Source organism: Muntiacus reevesi, chromosome 2 (assembly GCF_963930625.1).
Source record: "Muntiacus reevesi chromosome 2, mMunRee1.1, whole genome shotgun sequence".
NCBI classification, from domain to species: domain Eukaryota; kingdom Metazoa; phylum Chordata; class Mammalia; order Artiodactyla; family Cervidae; genus Muntiacus; species Muntiacus reevesi.
The window spans coordinates 158,422,397-158,438,033 of record NC_089250.1 but is presented as its reverse complement, the minus strand read 5'-3'; the positions used below and the strand labels follow the sequence as shown (position 1 = coordinate 158,438,033).

General features: G+C 38.4%; 1 protein-coding gene across 1 annotated transcript in view; it reads right to left on the bottom strand.

Moving 5' to 3' along the window:
* The window catches only part of PNLIPRP3 (pancreatic lipase related protein 3), an 87,273-nt gene extending 75,188 nt beyond the window's left edge, over nucleotides 1–12,085 (bottom strand). The window contains exon 1 of the mRNA XM_065919227.1: nucleotides 11,976–12,085. Coding sequence (XP_065775299.1) covers nucleotides 11,976–12,085 — 110 coding nt within the window. The remainder of the gene's footprint in view (nucleotides 1–11,975) is intronic.
* Between the last annotated feature and the right edge of the window lie 3,552 nt (nucleotides 12,086–15,637).

The window sequence follows — 15,637 nt, the reverse complement described above, 5'->3', positions numbered from 1 at the left end:
CCCAATGCAAATTAAAACAAAGCCTTCAAGGACAAAAATGTATTACATATAACCTAATTAATGAAGGGGTGACCATTCTCACAACTTCTCCATTTAATAGACCAAATTCACTTGGTATTAAACTTTGAAAAAAATAAAAGGGCATTGCAAGGTGGATTACTATAATACTTGACGTGCGTGAGCATGTTAAATCACTTCAGTCGTGTCTGACTCTTTGCAACCCTATGGACTATAGCCTGCCAGTCTCCTCTGTCTGTGGAATTCTCCAGGCAAGAATACTGGGGTGCACTGCCATGCCTTCCTCCAGGGGATCGTCTCAACCCAAGAGTCGACCCTGTGCCTCTTGTCTCCTGCACTGGCAGGCTGGTTCTTTACCACTAACACCACTTCAGAGCCAATAACATTTAACACTGGTGTCCTATCCATTAGGACACCATATCAATACTCAATATTATTACTGACTCCTATCAACAGTTATAAGTATTTTGCTCTTATAGATTTGGCTAACATGTTCTATTCAGTGCCTACTTATACAGAATCTCAGCTGTGGTTTGCCTTTACCTCCAAAGGGACATCGTGACTTTTCCAGGCTACCTGTGGGGTGCCTCTGTAGTTTTGCCACAGCACAAGGTCTTAACCACATCCACCTTCCTCCGGGAGCACAGGTATGAAATTACACTGGTGACATCCTCCTCCAAGAAGATTCATTTGACATACTCATCATTCCTTGATAAGAGACAAATTCTGAGGTGTTGCTACAGAGGCCAAATACAAACAAGAATTTCAGGGCCATAGTTGGCAACTGTTGTAGTAACAAAAACTTAAAAAAAAAGAAAAAGAAAAACCTTCCATCTTCATTCCTATTCTAACAAGTAAATGATCCTCAGACTAGCTCCCTCACCACCTATCATCAGTTACACCTAGCCTCCAGCTAAACTAACCAGCCTCTTATCTTCATTTATCCTATGGAGTGGGGGAGAGGAGATGAAAGGACAAATATATTGTGTTCTAATATTTTTCAAGGTTTTTAGCATAGCATGCATAGCTCACTTAGTCACTGAGTGATTTGTTCATTATTTACTTATGTAATGGGCAGTGACAGTTGACAGTGCCGGGTTTTGTGTTCCGCCTTGGAATATGAACAGTGGAAACAATGGATGAGGCACCATCTCTCCCACTACGAGCTCAGAAGCTCCAGAAGATTCTTCTCAAAACAGGGAATGAAAAGAAGTCAGTTGTGTTTGCTCAGTTTTTAGTTTTATCCAAGTTATAACTTAAGAAGTCAAATTCCTCTATATATCTCTGCTCCTAGTCATGACAGAATTATTGTTACTGTTCAGTCGCTAACTCATGTTCAACTCTTTGGAACCCTATGGACTACAGCGTGCCAGTCTCCACTGTCCTTCACTGTCTCCCAGAGTTTGCTCAAATTTACATCTATTAAGTCAGTGATGCTATCTAACCATCTCAACCTCTGCCGTCCCCTCCTCCTTTTGCCTTCAATCTTTCCCAGCATCAGGGTATTTTCTAGTGAGTCGGCTCTTTGCATCAGGTGGCCAAACTATTGGAGCTTCAGCTTTAGCATCAGTCCTTCCAATGAATATTCAGGGTTGATTTCCTTTAGGACTGACTGGTTTGATCTCCTTGCAGTCCAAGAGACTCTCCCTGGACTTGCAATCCCACTGAAAACAAGGAGAAAATGGGACAAAATATATGAGACAACTTTTTTAGGCACCGGGAACAGGGAGATCAGAATCACAGTCTTTGGGATAGGAATGACAAGTGGTGGTAAGCCTGGGGCAATTTTGCTTCTGTGGCACAGAAAGGTAAGCCTCTATCAAGACAGGTGAGATAGGCAGTCTTCCTGAGGGAGAAGGCACAGACCCACCCAAGTTCCAGGCGGCTGAAGTGGCCTCTAATTTGGGGGGCAAGGTACTAAAGAGGAGGCTGTTACCCAACCAAGTGAGTAGGGGGTGCAGGGTAAGAAGTAGGGGTGGGGTTAAGACATCAGGAAAGTCACACAGTATAGAGGCACACCCTAGAGTAAGGGCCCCACCCTAAAACTATGTTCCTAATGATAACAGAGCTGCCCAAACAATAAAAACAAGACTAACAGGATCAAAAGACTTTCTGAGTAAGCTAATAAATGCTGGGATAAAAGTGAAACACTCTTTAAAGGAGGATGTCATAATTAAAATTCATCACAGTGTTATCACCCACAGTATCCAGCATAAAATCATAAACACTGAGGTGTATACATATAATGAAATACTTGGTAAACTGAATGACTGAAATGTTGGTATATGCAACAACACAGGTGAATCTAATAGACACTGTATGAAGCCAGATTTAAGTGCATACTGCTGCTGCTAAGTCACTTCAGTCGTGTCCGACTCTGTGTGACCCCAGAGACAGCAGCCCACCAGGCTCCCCCGTCTCTGGGATTCTCCAGGCAAGAACACTGGAGTGGGTTGCCATTTCCTTCTCCAATGCATGAAAGCAAAAAGTGAAAGTGAAGTCGCTCAGTCGTGTCCGACTCTCAGCGACCCCATGGACTGCAGCCTACCAGGCTCCTCCGTCCATGGGATTTTCCAAGCAAGAATACTGGAGTGGGTTGCCATTACGTTGTATAATTCATTACACAAAGTTCAAGTACAGAAAAAACTAATCTATAGTAAAAAAAAATTAAGAGCAATCAAAACAGTGGTTACGGGGACTTCCTTGGTGGTCCAGTGGCTACGACTCCACACTCCCAATGCAGGAGGTCTGGGTTCAATCCCTGGTGAGGGAACTAGATCCACATACCACAGCTAAGACCCAGTGCAGCCAAATAAATAAATAAATATTTTAAAAAACACGAAAAGCAGTGGTTACCTGAGGGGTGGGAGTAAGAGCTGACTGCCAGGAGACATAGGAAACTCTCAGGAGTGATGAAATTGTTTTATCCCTCAGTTTTGGTGGTGGTTACACAGGGGTTAACCTTTGTCAAAATTCATCAAACTGTTCACCTAAAATCTGTGCGTTTTATTGTATGTGAATTACATTTCAAAAGTTGATTAAAATTTAAAGAAAAAAAAACAGCAAAGAAAAATATAGAATGATGTTTTGCATAGCAACACAGCTTTTTATGCAGGTCAGAGAGGATTTTCTTACTCAGAAAACACATGTAGATTTATTGAAGTCTTTGTAAGTTGATTTACACTGCCTCGCAAGGGATGATTGTTAAAATTTTAAGAACTTTGCAAGCCAGCTGTTAAAACTATTGTTAGCTCGAAATCACCCATGGCAGAAGTCTTTACAACACATTAGAAGTCAGATCTCCCCAAACCAACTCCCACCCAAGGGCTAATTTATCAGCACACAATTGGATTTATGATTTATTTATATTAAAATAAAGATCTGCATCGCATGTCATGTCTAGAGTTGTGGTCATAAACTTTCCAAGATATAGTTCTACACAGATTATTTGTATTAATGGAGACTATCAATACCTCCTTCCCTGCTCCCCTTTTAATCCTATTACCACTACTCACAAACAATGAATTCAGATCTTTTGTCTGTTTAATTTTGGATGTGCCTTCATGTCACTCATGACATGCTCATGCTGCTACTTATTTTTTCAGTTTTGACATTATTGACTGTTTCCCACTATGGAAGATGAATATGAATTCAGTCTTCTTTCCCACAGAACACCTGCCACCATCAAAACCACATTTCACACCACTTCTATGCTTCCAACATTATGTTATACTTTGTTAGATCAATATTCAGTGTTTACACTCATATGGTTATGAAAATATTCACAGCTGAGCTGTCTAGTATTATGATTAGTATTACTTTTCTTTCCTTGCACAACTATTTGTTTTCTCTGGGGTTACTGGTATTTCTATGCCTTTTTAATTTGCCTTGTTTTCTACGTAGTTATCACCGATTTATACCAAAAATTCTATCTCAATTATCTAAAATTTCTCTGAATAGTTCCAACATATCAGGTATTTCAGCAATTTACTCTTCTGGGAAACATGACTCTGGAGGCTGCTGTCATCTGGATTGACTGCTCTCCAGGGTGGTACACAGTTATGATTCTGGAATTTACCTTCCCCCATCTGTGAAATTCTCATCACCTCCCTTGCGAATTGTTAAATCAATTGTTGGACTGTTCTTCAAGTATTGCTGTTGAGAGATCCAAAGCATTCTGACTCCTGATCCCTAAGAGATGACTCATTTTTCACTTTATATTCTGAAATTTTGTAATGATGTCACTCGGAGCCAGGTTTTGCATTGATTCAACTAGGCCTTTAAGAGTCTTTCGATTTAAAAACTCATATCCTTTAATTCTTGAAAATGTTCTCTTCTGTTTTATTCTGCCCCTTCTAAACTTCTGTTGTTCAGATGTTGAGCAAAGTGAACTTCTCTAATATTTCCCATTTTTCTTGTCTTTTTGGAGTACTTTCTGAAAGATTTCCTCAACTTTTTTAGGTCTTTTAACTCTTTCATTACTTTTTGAAAATTTCTGCTAACACATTTTAAATTTCATTTATTTGTATCCTATAATGGCAGATATCTTCTCATCTCTCTGAGGGTATCAATGCAATCTGCTTTCTTCTCTAATTGTTTCGACAGGTCCTCTTTATGTGAAAGGCATGTTGTGTGAATACGGACTGTCTCTATTCAAGACTGAAACTGTAAAAGGGTAACTGAAGCTCTAGATGCATAGGTGGTACTTGTCAACCGTGAGTTTAACTCTGGGATTATCTGGCTGAACTGCTTCATTGAAAAATTTCTTTCCTTAAGTCTTTCCTTTTGAGCTTGTAAAATTCCTCAGATTAAAATGTTCCAATCTTTTGCTTAGAGCAGTATGGTTCTAATGTGAGTGTGCATCAGAATCAGCTAGTGCTTGTGTGTGCTCGTCACCTCAGCTCTCTGTGATCCCATGGGCTGCAGCCTGCCAGGCTCCTCTGTCCATGGGGATTCTCCAGGCAAGAATACTGGAGTGGGTTGCCCTGCCCTCCTCCAGAGGATCTTCCCAGGATCTTCCCAGATCCAGGGAATCGAACCCAGATCTCCCACTATGCAGGTGGATTCTTTACCATCTGAGCCACCAGGGAAGCCCAATGGTTAAGAATCCACCTGCCAAGGCAGGAGATTCAGGAGATGCAGGTTCGATCCCTGGGATGGGAAGATCCCCTGGAGGAGGAAATGGCAACCCACTCCAGTATTCTTGCCTGGAGAATCCCCATGGACAGAGGAGCCTGGCGGGCTGCAGTCCATGGGGTCACATAGAGTCGGACACGACCGAGTGACTAAGCATAGCATGGCACATCCTTTACCACTGCGCCGCCTCGGAAGCCCACAGAATCAGCTGTGAGGGTTCGTCAAATCACTGGGCCCCGCCTGGAGAGATTCTGATTCACAGGTCTGGGATAGGGACCTAGAATTTGCATTTCTAACAAGTTGCTAGATAATACTAACGCTGCAGGTCCTAGGAACACACTTTGAGAACACTGGCTGGCCTGGATTGCCCAAAACAAGACCTGAGTTAAAGTACTGGGATTACAATCTTCAAAATGTAAAGTTTAAAAATCCCTCTGTTTCCAATAACTATAGTGTCCTCAACAGTGCCTAGAGTGCTCTGTCCAGAGATCCTCTGTTTTACAGTCTCCAGAAAATAAGGTTTAAATATTTGCCAGAGTTTGGGAAGGGATGTTCCCTAATTGGGATGGGAAATAGGATTGAACTTCTCAGTGTTTCTTAAGCATATATTCAGTCAATCCCTTTTTCAATCCCACTTTCACTTACATTTCCAGAAGTACACAGTACTGCCAATTCCCAAGTGTTCTGAGGATTCTTTTGGGGCAAGTCAAGGTGGTTTCATCTTTTTGCCAGTTTGGGCTCTACTTGATCAAATTTTCTGAGTCATTTCCCATTCATCCATCTGTTTCCCAACTTCCAAAATCATATTGCTATCAACTCTCTACATCATTTTCTCTTTATCCATTAGGACTTAAAAAGAAAACCATTTTACTATCATATCAGTTGAGTTTGGGAGAGTAACAGAGGTAAAGGTTGTGTTCAGTCTGCTAGCTTCACAGTGAACATGGGAACCATGTTCCCAGACTCTGATTATATCTCAGAATATAAAACAAATAGGATGTAGTCAAAGCAAATTGAACCATCCTCAAAAGTTACATTAGGCTGGTCAGTTTTATTTGTTTCAGACTTGGCAAAAGTAATCAACTATGTTTGTATAGAGAAAAATCTGTTTCACAGGTTTAGACTGTAACTCTCCCAAAGCCAGTGTGCCATAGGTCTGTAATACAATCTGCTGTTGCTGCTGCCGCTAAGTCACTTCAGTTGTGTCCAACTCTGTGCGACCCCATAGACGGCAGCCCACCAGACTCCCCCGTCCCTGGGGTTCTCCAGGCAAGAACACTGGAGTGGGTTGCCATTTCCTTCTCCATTGCATGAAAGTGAAAAGTGAAAGTGAAGTTGCTCAGTCATGTCCGACTCTCAGTGACCCCATGGACTGAAGCCTGCCAGGCTCCTCCATCCACGGGACTTTCCAGGCAAGAGTACTGAAATGGGGTGCCATTGCCTTCTCTGGTAATACAAGCTACATATATGAAATACTGGTGACTCAAAGCCAGCAACCAAAAAATATGAACCAGATAGTTTATCTTTGCATATAAAGAGCAACAGTAAAATCATTAATACCATGCTAAGATATTCTTATCTTTTTCATATTATCTTCTGCCCAACAACAATTAAAATTATAATTCATTGAACAAATATCCAATGTCAGAATTATGGTGGTTCCTTTATATACTCTGTCTCATCAAATCTTTACACAATCTGCTAAGATGGGCATTATGTATTTTAATCTTTTAACACCAATTAGGAAACTGATATCTAGAAGAGGTAAGAAACCAGGCCACACATGAAGGGCCGAGCCAGAATAGAACTGTAGGTTTATCTTATTCTAAAGCCCCAACATAACCATTTTGATATAACATGAGTTAAAAGCAAACAAAAACATTTATTTTGAACATAAAATAAATTTTGTTTTTGTAATAAACCAAGCTGATTTTGTAATGTAACACAGCACATTTGAATTCAAGTTTTTTACAGATGTGAACCACATCTTAATCTGTGTAGGTGTGCGACCCATACAGCACTCAGTAGAGCAAAATATCATTAAATTGAAGGCTTATAATTTAATAGCTCATGAGTAATGCACAAGAACTAGTTCATTTATGATTATTGTAAATATAAATGGTATGTTATGAGATGGGTTTCTGCCAAAAGAGTCAGCAGGACAGAAAAGCCTTCAGAGAGGCACAGAGCTTGTTAACATTACTTTGCATTATCTTCTGTTTTTTTTTAAGACAAAAACAGATTCTAAGCATTTGAACCAACAAGGTGGTTTTCCCAAAGGATATTCTCAGGGTGTATATTTTTGCTTTAGTTTATACAGGTCATTCTGAAGTTTTATGTTCTCTAGGGAGACTTCTAAATGAAGAATTTATCAGAAAAGGGAGATTCAGCTAGAGAGTAATCAAGTTTTAAAATCTAAAAAAAAAAGGAACACAGCTTCACTTACTGCCCTAGAGTGGAAGCCATCCAGTAGACAGATAAAAAAGTGTGGGCAACAGGAGGAGAGGTGAAAAATAAAAGAAAAAATATTTTTAAAGCTTGTTTGGCAGAAGCTCTGAAAGGAAAAGCAGAGATGTTAACAATTAGGAGGAGGAAGAGATGGAAAAGTAGGGAAAAAACGTGCTTACAACTGCCTATGAAAGAAATGTCTTTGTTACAGGACCACAGGATCCTGTTTCCTGGGAAGGGGAAAAAAACTACTCAGCTACACGTTTTTATGTTATGTCAGGCCAAGAGATATGTCACAGAGTCATACAAAGTAAAATGTCATTAACTAATACTGAGTTGTTCACTCAATTTAAAAGGACTTGTTAGGAAAACTAACACAAAATGTGTTGCCCAATTTAGAAGACAGCTTAACCCATCTGGAAAAGACAAATATTTTATTGGTCTGTGCATTAATGCCCCCTCCAAAGATGTCCACACCCTAATCTCCAAAACCTATGAATGTGTTCAGTTACAGGGCAAAGAGGAACTCAGGTTGCAAATGGAATTAAGTCTGCTGATCAGCTGAGCTTCCTGCCAAAGTGCAGCCCTGACAACACTTTTCATTTAGTTCATTTAGACTCACATCTAATCTGTAGAACTGTAAGACAACAGTTGCTGTTTTAAGCCACTAAACCTGTGGTAACGTATAGGGTCAACAGGAAACTAATAGGATTGACCAGTCAATATATGTAAACTCATTGTTAGTCTTACTCTCTGAAGCAAGCTAACAGACTCTCATTAAACTAAGCGTGCAAAGTAAAAATGAAATCATCACTTTTTTGTTAACAAAAACTGACTCTATTTCTCGCTATTTTAAATAATTACATTTCCATACATTTAAATGTAAATAATTTACATTTAAATACATTTAAATAATTACATACTCCATACTGGAGTGGGTAACCTATCCCTTCTCCAGGGGATGTTCCTGACCCAGGAAGTCTCTTGCATTGCAGGCAGATTCTTTACCAACTGAGCTCTCGGGGAAGCCCAATTATATTTCCAGTTAAACCTAATTAATGAAGTTTTATGAAAACAGAAAATAGAACTGAATTAAACAATCACATGTAGCCTGTTTAACACAACATTGTCACTGCATAATACTCACTCGGTTTGGCCAAGTCTGCTTCTTTCCACACTTGCAGAATGCTGCTGCTAAGTCGCCTACCAGGCTCCTTGTCCCCAGGATTCTCCAGGCAAGAACACTGGAGTGGGTTGCCATTTCCTTCTCCAATGCATGAAAGTGAAAAGTGAAAGTGAAGTCACTCAGTCATGTCCGACTCTGCCACCCTATGGACCGCAGCCTACCAGGCTCCTCTGTCCATGGGATTTTCCAGGCAAGAGTACTGGAGTGGGTTGCCATGCCTTCTCCCTTGCAGGATGGAGTTAACCAAAACATCCTTTCCTGAGAAGAACTTCCACTGGTCTGTATGTACACATTACTTTTTTAACTACATCAGTCTGTCATCAGATGTTCTTTCAAGATGCTTCCTCCATTCCTTTAAAAATGCTCCCCTACTAGGGACTATCAAGGTGCTACCATGAATGATAGATGGGAATTGGTTGTACTGAGTGTATGTGAATAATAAGAAGGTTATACTTATTTGGACATCTTAATTTAGAGTTGACAAAAGCACCAAGAATATATCCTTACTAATACACTTTTTAAAAATACTTTGAGAAAGAAGAAAATAAAGCAAATCCGTTTGTTTACAAAATAAGATATATGAGTACATACTATGTGTCAGGCACTGTTTAATGCACTTGGGAGACAGCAGCAAACAAGAAACAAAAATTGCCTACATACTAGTCTAAATGACAGGCAGTGAATATGACAGAGCTCATAAAAAAGTAAAATATATCAGATAAGTGTTGAGAGACAACGCAGAAAAGAAAAGACAGGAAGTACCAGGAAGCCTGCACCACGGCAGTAGTCCTGCTATGGAGAGGAGACGTTCCAGACTCTGCCTCTATTTTGAAGGTACAAACAGAATTTGCTGATGGATTTGACACATGAAGTATTGTCAAATATTCAATTATTGAGATATTGTTGGAATCAATAGATATTTCGCCCAATTTCCCTTCATTAACAGCACTGCACTAGGAGATACTCAATCACTTAATGCCAGGAGCCAGCACACGAGATCCCACCCATGACAAGGTCATGAGGGAGAAAGTCTGACACGCAAGGCGGATCAGGTTTCCAGGGATTCCGAAAAGCTGCCCCCGATGCTCACCTTAAAGATGATATTTGTCTTTCTGATGCTTGCTTCAATAGACTACTCCCTAATTTCTGTGACACAGGCAGAAGGCCTTCCTCGATCTCTTTCCAAATAAGAATCAATTTAGAACATTAATCAATAAGTTTCCCGGGTGGTGGTATTTTATGAGATTATCCAGGGTGAAAGGAGTGTTTTAATTTAAACTCCTTTGCTGGTATTTTAGTTTGTTTGGCAAATGCGTCTATGCCCTTGGTACTAATATTCATGATTGCTTATAATACCCTAATCATTAAATAACATAAAGAACCTGATCATATAAAGGCCCTAATAGACATAGAGCCCTTTGGGGAGTGAAGAAGCAATATTAGAAAACATAAGAAAAATTCTTCCATAGGTGGTTATTGGGTTGACGTTTGCTTGCTGTGTTTTTGCTCTTAATGTGCTAAGGTTGTGTTATGAAAACCATTGTTAATATAGTTATAGATCTAGAAAAATAAGAACTTAGCCCTAGTGTGGTACCAATGAGACGGTTGTTAATTGTCACCCAGGAGTGCTAGGCAGGGGCTAAGTCGCAGAGTCTGTGTGGGGTAAACCTCTTAGATAAACTCAACTGCCAACTTCTGCAGAAGAACTGACTTTTATGTTAACAAGGTTATACTTCTACTGTGTTGTGACATGCTGTGCTGTTGCCCTGTGAGACTGTGACTTTTCTGTTAAGATCACCACAGAAACAGAAAATAGGTTTACATTCACCTGACTTGCATAAAATGTTAATAGGCCCCAAGGCCAGAAGATAATGTACAAGACCCTCATAAACAAAGAAGTATGCAGAAAACACCCTGGTTTCGTGAAGGACAAGCTGATGTAATGTTAAACTATCTTCCCCTCAGAAATGTACTAACTTAGGGTATAAAAGCTACGGTAAAAAATAAAGATTTGCCAGACCCTGCCAGACTCTGCTGCACCCCCCGTCTGGTCACTCTCTCTCTCTCTCTCTCTCTCTCACTCTCTCTCGTTCTCTCTCTCTCCCTCACAGACCTGGCCCTATCAAGGCTGGTCTCACATGTCTTCTCTCTCTCTTGCTGACGCCGTTCATCCTGAGGGTACCCCCTGGATCCTGCAGAGCCTAGACCCCGGGAACTTAACTCATGAAACAACAAAAATTCTGAGATCATGAATTCCATATATGTTAAATAACAAGGAGATAGGAATTTTAAAGTAAAGCTTTAAAGGAAACACATCTCTGGTGAAAAAGCTGATTGACAGGTCAATTACCAAAGATCCTAAATAGAATACCTTCACTTTATTGATGGACCAATAATTGATGATGAATCTTTGAAGACTAAAAAAAAATACTAAATAATCAAGATTAACACACATGGAAGCTATTTAAATAATCAACAACTTAACATCAACTTTTCATGTGGTCTCAGGGTGAAAGGCTTTTATTTATATTTTTAAATTCAAAAATAAAATGTACTGATTAAACCAATAAGGCTCTTAGCAAAGAGCCTTAAGAGATTAAACCAATAAGGCTCAGTTTAGCAAAAGTAAAAACTGAAATTTCACTTTTATGTTCCTTAAACTTTATAGTTTCTCAAGGGTACATGTGAAACTAATTTGAAAATAAGTATCAAATACATTGTATTAAAAATTATATATGGAACAACTGGAAAATGTATATAGACAGAAATTTAAAATTTATATCTACAGAAATGGAGACAGAAAGAAGGAAGAAAGAAGACAAGGAAAGAAGGGAGGGAGGGAAGGAAGAAGCGTCACTTTTCTGCAAGCATTTGTTATTCCCAAACTTCCTCCAATTTCATGACAGGATCTTATTCAAGGCTGTACCAGAGAAATCCAGCAGGTGGCACTCATACATTTTTCTAAATGGGATGCTGAATTAAAAACAGAATTGTTTAAATTTTGCATTTCAGGCCAGAAAGACCAAATAAATCATAGTTGGAAGCAAAGACATTTGAAAATTTTCTATTATCGTGGAGAAATAATGCTTTTAAGCTGCTTTAACGCACATTTGTAGCTTGCAAGCAACTTACAATTTTCACTTCCTATTCTAGCAGCTGATAGAAAGTAAGCATTCATAATCATTACCTGCCAATCAACAGCTTGATAATAGAAGGCTGTAAGTGACCGCGGAGAGACTCACAAACATTTCTCACCATGGCATAGGGATCATTACTTTCTTCCACTTTCTCTTCCATGCTTTTATTGGTTGTTCCACATAGATGGATTCTGAAATTAGGAAACATTATTACTACCGCTTTCAACTGAGTAAACAGAGGCTCAGAAAGAGTAAGAAAACTAGAAAGAAAGAAAGTGAAGTCACTCAGTCGTGTCCGACTCTGCGACCACATGGACTGTAGCCCACCAGGCTCCTCCATCCATGGAATTTTCTAGGCAAGAGTACTGGAGTGGGGTGCCATTTTGGATATGGTAATTCAACTAAGAAAGATAATAAACAATAAATGAACCCAGTTTAAAAACTGGATAACCAAGAAATCCTCAATTAATAAATATGGTTTTAATGAACAAGTTTATTCAAGCCATACTTCAATACACCTTTATTGAACACTTCATATGCTGACACTGCTCTAGGCTCTGAGAAAAAAGTGGTGCCTAAGACACATAATACCCCTCACCCTGCTCATGAATTTGTGGTTTTATAAACAGAAACAGACAAGGACGATTTCAGAAATCACAACAGTATGAAGAGAATTAAACTAGACGGTGTGATGTGATCATGTGACTACTTTAGACTGACTATTTAAAGGAAGGTTTCTCCCAGGAGGTGACATTTCAGCTGACATCTGGACTACAGAACAGATGGCCGTACAAAGACCAGGAGGAGGAGCATCCTCGGCAGAGGGAACACAGCTTCGAAATGAACCTAAGGCCAGAGTAAGTCAGGCCTCTTTGCGGAGCAGAAAGAACAGCAAGAATGGCAGCGTGGCTGGAGAAGAATGTGCAAGGAGAGGCTATGACCTGAGTCCTAAAAGGTAGCTAGGAACCAGGATGAATGGATGAAAGAATGGACGGAAGGAACAACAGAAAGGGAAAAAGAAAGAAATATGAAGAGTGCTGATTTTAGGTTAATAAGAGATTCTTTTACATGCTGATCTTTCTGGAAGTTCTCCATTAGTCCATATTCCTGCCTTAACAGGTACTGAAGAAAGGAATACAACTCATTATGTATGAGTTTAAGAAGATGCCATCTCTCAGGTTATCACCTTAAATTATCAATAACTACAGGGTAGCACTGGAAAAAATCTGCAGAAAATGTAAAAAAGTGCAATGAATAGGGATTAATTTCAAGAGATACCCAGAAGGTGAATTTTCAGTAATACTTGATTTGAGTCTGTTTTGTACTTCTCACGGAGTCTAAAGGATATTCTTGGTTAATTAAAGATTCACATTAACTGATTCTGATTAGTCAATGTATTCTGGAAGCAAAAGAGTGATTTAAATGATCCTCAAATTTCTCTTATCTTCTAATATTTACCTGTTATGTTAAGATTTTATTATAAGCACATTTTCAAAAACAAAGTATTTTTAAGATTGTTGAAGTCCAAGAAATTAAATAGTAAATAAAGAGATCCACTGCCTTCTCCAATCTCACATGAATCAGACATCAATCAAAATCTTAGCTTTTCCTGCAAAAACTGCAATATATGTTAGACCTCCAACTAGAATCTCAATAAAGAGCTTTGCTTTAACTGGATAAAAATATTTTTATAAATATAACCTTTATTTTACAGATATTAATTGGCACCATATTTTAGAGCTGACATTACACTGATTGCTATGATTGCATTCATGTCACCCATTCCCAACCAGGAGTTTCTTTGTCTAAATGTTACAAAAGCCATCAACATCATGTACTTTGGTGGTTTGAATTTACAAACACTTTCAGCAATCACAAAGCCCTACCCAGAAATATTCATTAGTAATTGTATTTGCATCTATTAAACGTAGATTAAGAGGATTTTATTTTAACAAGATTTTATTTACCAACTAATTAGAATGACAATTTATTACCAGTATGACAACAATTAACTTAGAATTAACAGAACAGTACAGCTTTTCTGGTTGCAAGAAAAAAAGAAAATCATTTTTCTCCCACTCTATGGGCCTCATTTCCCACAACTACTTACTCTTTACTTTCTCAGACATCTGAATTCTGCTGCTGTCAATTTCACAAAGGTCTTTTTAAGATGAATTCGCTATGTATCAAAAGCAGCTGTTTAAATAAGCATTCGGTACTGTCAGCTTTGCTCTTGATACTTTCCAGAGGAGCAGTTAGGACAGTGTTTTACCATAGTCATGGCTTTCCTCCTTATACTTTCTTTCTTTCCAATCAAAGTAAATATGCTTTTACAACCAGCATTACCCTGCAAAATTTTCCTCATGTTTAATGAATGTGACCCTTAGTACATTATAATGAACCAATGATACCCCAATTTTCCCTCAGAGACAGAGTTACTGTATTATTTCATTCATATATTAGTTGATGCTGTCTCAGTATCATTCCTTTGTCAAATGTCAGCAAAGTTAGTAATAAAATAAAAGTTCTTCTCTGGTAGGATGATTTAATCATTACTAGACCAAGCAAAAGTTTATTTAAATTTGAAAATACAATGTTTAGAAAGCATAAATGCAACTAATTATACATTCTTACCTCCAACATTTCCAAAGATAACTTCATTCTTCCCATTCTTTCATTAAAAAAAAAAAAAAATCTGGTGTCTTAAGATAAAAGGGCCACAAAACTCCAAGACCTAATCCCTGCTTCAGGCTAATGACAAAAAATATTTTTCAATTTTAGTTCATGTCTTGGAAAAAATTCCCTTGACAGAAAATGCTCTGAACAAGACTCTGAAAGGCAAGTATATTTGCTTCATCTAAGTTTTTCAGGATGACAAAGGAGAGAAGACAGGAAGAAACATAAAAAGTTGAATTAAAATATATCTGCTTCAGATACATTAAAATATTTTTTAGTATACTTAACAACTTTAAGTATCAAATTTTATACTATAAATAAATATTTGAATGACAGAACACCTTAGCCTTCTACAGCCAGAATTTAAAACCATATCAAATTTATTTCTAATCATGTCACTGAACTGCTACTGTTTTCTGGACTGCAAATAAATGACTTATTCATAATAATGTGACACAGTTATGTATGATTGATTGGTATGAAATAGAAAGGGACTTTGTCCTCATCGGAGATTAGAATAGGGCCTGTCCAGTGAATGCTGTCTGTCCATCTGCAGTTAGCCAGCTGAGTTACTGACTGCCCTTCTGGTAAAAGACTCAACAGACTTTTCTCAGCATAATATCTACTCTATAATAAATTCCCAAATCTCAATTGACTCTGTTTTACAGTCATTTCTAGATTCCAATTCACTACAATACAATGACTTCACCCTTACCTTGGACTTTTAAGAATCTCATCATGATTTATCAAGTTTTAAGAGAAAAAGGATAGGCAGACAATTCTCAATTTTTGTTTCTTTTACAGAAGAAAATGCTACCATTGATAAAACAATGAGTAGTTTAGGAATCTTTCTGATTGTACAGGCCTTAAAGCTTTTCCCTTTCTCTGCTTTTTCCTCCCATTTCAATAATTAGGCCAGGGAATAAAGAAAGGAAATTCTAGTCCAGTGGTTATGCTCTACATCCTATAATTTTGTTGCTGTTCTTCCCCTAGCCAAATAGCTCCATTAATCAGCAGGAAAAACAAGCAGCAAACT